The sequence below is a fragment of the Antechinus flavipes genome, chromosome 1 (genome assembly GCF_016432865.1).
Source record: "Antechinus flavipes isolate AdamAnt ecotype Samford, QLD, Australia chromosome 1, AdamAnt_v2, whole genome shotgun sequence".
NCBI classification, from domain to species: Eukaryota; Metazoa; Chordata; class Mammalia; order Dasyuromorphia; family Dasyuridae; genus Antechinus; species Antechinus flavipes.
Genome location: NC_067398.1, coordinates 380,039,158 through 380,043,561, shown reverse-complemented (window position 1 = coordinate 380,043,561; position 4,404 = coordinate 380,039,158). Strand labels below are relative to the sequence as shown.

The 4,404-nt window shown below is 33.8% G+C and overlaps 1 protein-coding gene across 2 annotated transcripts in view; it reads right to left on the bottom strand.

Moving 5' to 3' along the window:
- Positions 1-2,763: 2,763 nt before the first annotated feature.
- SDHA (succinate dehydrogenase complex flavoprotein subunit A) overlaps positions 2,764-4,404 on the bottom strand; it is a 46,995-nt gene continuing 45,354 nt past the window's right edge. For both annotated transcript variants that reach the window (XM_051969775.1, XM_051969774.1), the window contains exon 15: positions 2,764-3,288. In XM_051969775.1, coding sequence (XP_051825735.1) covers positions 3,202-3,288 — 87 coding nt within the window. In that variant the 3' untranslated portion in view covers positions 2,764-3,201. The remainder of the gene's footprint in view (positions 3,289-4,404) is intronic.

Genomic DNA, 4,404 nt, shown 5'->3' with positions numbered 1-4,404 from the left:
AAAAGGCTTGAACCAAGTGTTACTAGTGGGCTGGGAGGCTCTTCCGGTGACCCCACCCCCACTCCTGGGTGTGGTAGCCACTCTGGCGATAAGGTGACGTAACACTGAAGGAGGGGCTTTACTAGGTAAGCATTTCTGATTGGGCTATTTGTCTTGGTCCTTAGGCTGGCGGGTTGATCAAGTGACCAAGTTTACACTGTGGCAGTCTTAATAGATCTTTAACCCCTAGGGACCAGTTATTTCCAGTTACTTATAGATTGAAGTCATGCCTTTGACCTTTATTTGATGGGCGACTCTGAAAACACTTGATCTCTTATTAATGTTCTCAGAAGCTAAGACTGGAAGTTGCAGAGAAATCAACCTACGAAATTTCCTCACCTAGGAATATTTTATTCAATGAAATTCTTATCCCTAAAAATGCAGATGTTGAATCAAATTAGATGAATATAAGTTGTAAACTTTAAAGTGCAATGTTAATGTAATCTTCTCTCTTGTTCCATCTTACTGCACAGCAATTTCAAATTATTTGACCTGACTCTGCTGAATGCTTTATTAAACACTACCTTCTTAACTATGGAGAATTAAGAATATAAGTGTTGGAAGACAACATATAGTGTCATTGATCTGTTGGCTAATTTTAATGAACCTTTTATTTCTTATTACCTTATGGCATAGCTTGCAAAGTAAAGGGTAGGGAAATAAAGGTGATGTAAAAACAAAGTTATAAAGATTAAAAAAACATTTAAAAATGTCAAATTTCAAAGATCCCCAATAGTGGACATGCAAAATAATTTTTTAGGACCTTCTGAAAGATTAAAAGTTGAAAATGAAGGAGGGAGAGTGCTAAAGGATCATACAAATGCAGAACAATTTGGAAATGTCACACTAATTGAAATCCCCATTCTTACAGGATCACAGAATTCTGTGCTGGAGAAAAGTCTTTAGTGCCCATCTAATCTGATCTTTCCAAATTTTCCAGCGTCACAGAAAGGAGTTAAATGGGAGATCTAAGATTCAAACTCCACCCAATGGAATCCAGCACTTTTATCATTAGGCCAATGCCCAATTCCCTGTGGCCCTTTTTTGCCAAATAACATACTAACTCATGGTTATTAGTGCCAAAAGAGGAGATATTGAAGTTATTGAAAGCAGGGGCTTCATCACAGAGGAATGCCTTTCTCTTAATGGATATCATACCTCAACATCGTACCATCCTAGTTCAAAAGCTGCTGCTTAGGAAATTGAAAAAAAAATCTCAACCTTTTAATACCTAGATTAGCTTTTAGTTAAAATCTAGGCAAGATTACCAAGGGTTACAGTTAATTTAGGGAAAAAGCTACATTGCAAAAAGGGCTAGTTATTCAAGATATATCTCTAGAATTTTGACTTTTAAGAATTAAGTAGATTGTAAAAGTGAGTATATTTTGTTGTTTTTGTTTTCCTTAAGAGAACCAAATATATAGTTTTCCAAATGGACTTCTTTCTAAGAATGTCTTTTACGTTTGCAGATGACACTCAAAAGTGCTTATTGATTGTGTGTAGGTATGTCTTGTAAGAGCAAAAATGTTCCCCACATTGTGAAGTAACTATACTTTCTGGTTATAGTCACTCTCTACTTGCCACTTATAACTTTTTCATACAGGCTGCTTGACAATTTTGCCAAAAATGAACCATGATCATTAGCTGAGTATAGCATGGCAAGCTGGTCTATATTGGTGTTTCTCGGCATAAGGAGCCGTTTTTGAACCACTCTTCAAAAGTAAATTTTTGTTACCTTCACTATGTTCTCCTGGAGTGCTCAGATGACATCTACCCTTTGCAGATATCTTTGCCAAGGAAATTGTTACATAAATACAATTACTATGCTGACAGATTAGCTATATCCCTGGACTTTTAATGTTGAATATTACAATATAAACCTCAGGTATTTGATAGCAAAGACACTTTAAATCTTTGTGCCACTTGAAAATACACAAAAAAATGCATTTACAAAGCACTTTCCTCCCAATTTTGTTGTTAGATTAATATTAGAAGAAAACAAACAGGGACTGAATATTTAGTGACTTGCCAAGGGATTTATAGTAAAGAAGTCAAGACTCAAGAGATCCTCTCCAAATCCAGGGCTCTTTTCAATACTAATATTAAGTAAAACAATCTCCTGTTACAATTTAAGACTCTTAAAACTGTAGTTGGTAGATACTGTTTCAAGTTAAAGGGATCCAGATAATCTTTGGGAAACACTTGCAAGAAGCATTCCATTTGCTTCTCTATGACTGTCAACATATCCTGCCATCCTGGAGCTTAGTTTTTCTTCTGCCTTTGTCATATTCCCTACTCTAGCCCAACAAATACACCCAAATAAATCCCAAGCTTTGGTGGCATTAAGTTGAAAAACCCCAGCTCTTTAGATTTCAAGTAATTTATATAGCCAGAAGATATGGCTGGAAAAATTTATTGCCAAAGGATATGTTTTTTCTCTTCCTTAAAAGTGGAAAGTTACCTCCTTTGAACTGGAGGAAAAAAATGCAAAAGTCAGAAAAGTTTGTGTATTCTCAACATAGATACTCTGTTAGTTTTCTCAGAGGGATGGAGTTGGATCCTGTGAGGAATGACTAAAGTAGCAGTTTGTGAAAGAAGGCAATCATAGAAATAATTCTTTGAGCCCAAGTATCAAGGCTTGGCAGTTAGAAGTACCAAAGCTTATTGACTTGGGACACTTGTCTTTACCTTTAACAAAACAATTAACTTAGTATAAGAAAGTAATGAATGTTGCAGGAAGAGTCATTTTTATTTAAAATTTAACATTGCTGCATATTCTGAATTTAATATAAAATTTGCAATATATAATATTATCATACTGTCACTATATATTGAACAGAAAAATATGCTAATAGGAGACATGCAAGATTATTTTGAGCAGTCTCTGAAAGATTAACAAATGCAAGGACACTTAATATATTTTACTTAAGAAACATGCCTGGTTTTATTGCTTCAAAAAATAAAGCATAGGAAGGTTTTTTTCCTAGTTTCAGTTTACAAGTGAGTCACTAGCTATCAGATGATAATTTGAGTCAATCACATGAATACTGGTTTTTTATCCCTTACAAATAACAGAATTTTAAAAAGATCATTATGCTACATATATATACCAGACACTCTGAGGCATTATTATACATAAATTACACCAACTAATCTAGAAAATTAATAAGAGCGAATAGCAGGTGGAACTGTGGCACAGTCAGCTTCATTTAAAGTTTTGTCGATTACAGGTCTATATTCCAAAGAAACCTAAAAAAAGAAAAAGGGAGATATTAGCTTATGCTCCAAATCAAAATGATTTCATTAAAAAAAAATTTTAATTTTCTAAAAAGAGATCTTTCAGTTACTAATCCTCAAGTAATTTTTACTTGAATTTTACAGAATTCTCAGTTACATGGAACACAAAAGATGTATCTACTGATTGACCAATAATGACCAGTAATTCCATTCAGCTCTCACAGACTGTTAATATAATTTTCCCCACAAAACTACTCTTCAACATTGAATTTTTTCTGTATTCAACTGAACTGTATGTTATAGGAGTCTAAAGTAATGAAAATACTTAACATTCTTTTACAACTATTTTTGCTGAGTTGTGAAAAAAGACAATGGACCTGCATCATGAATGGCCCATCAATTTTTGGAGAGTCTCCTCCCCAACTCATGAGGGCCATTTATTAAGGCAAAGGCATCTTAAACTTTAAACTTAAACATAACTGAATGTGGGGCTAGCAAAATTATTACTATTATCAGTAAATGTTCTGTGTTCTAGTTTATATAACTATTTACCCAGAGTTGTATAAAAATTTCTCAGGCAAAAAGGGATCACAAGTGGAAAAAACTTCAGAAGCCTTGTATTAAGGTTTAGAGGAGTTTTGATATGCATGAAGAACATGTAATGTACTGAATCAATTTAAAATTCTGGCAACTTATACCCAAACACACTGAAATGTAACTGCGCTTTTAATCTTCCTTAAATTGTTGGCAGTGAATAAAAAATTCAGCTTAATATATGCTTAATGGATAAGATATAATGTTGTTGATATGCAATCAATAAACCTCTCTTAAGCACTGATTATGTGCCTGGTACTGTAAGCACGCACTAGAGATGCTTAGGACAATTTTCATTATATGTGTGCATATATATATATATCTATATTATAATCACAATATTCATAAGAAAACATACCTAAAAGTTTCCTTAATATATTAAATATTCAGAATACTGATACTACAAAGAATCTAGGGTCATTTAGTTCCTCATTCTACCTGTGAAGAAATGGCATTCTCAAAAGATAAAGAGAGCTGCTTAAGGTTCCACAACTGGTTAGTGGCAGGCCCAGGGCTTAAATCCATGAGTTTTAA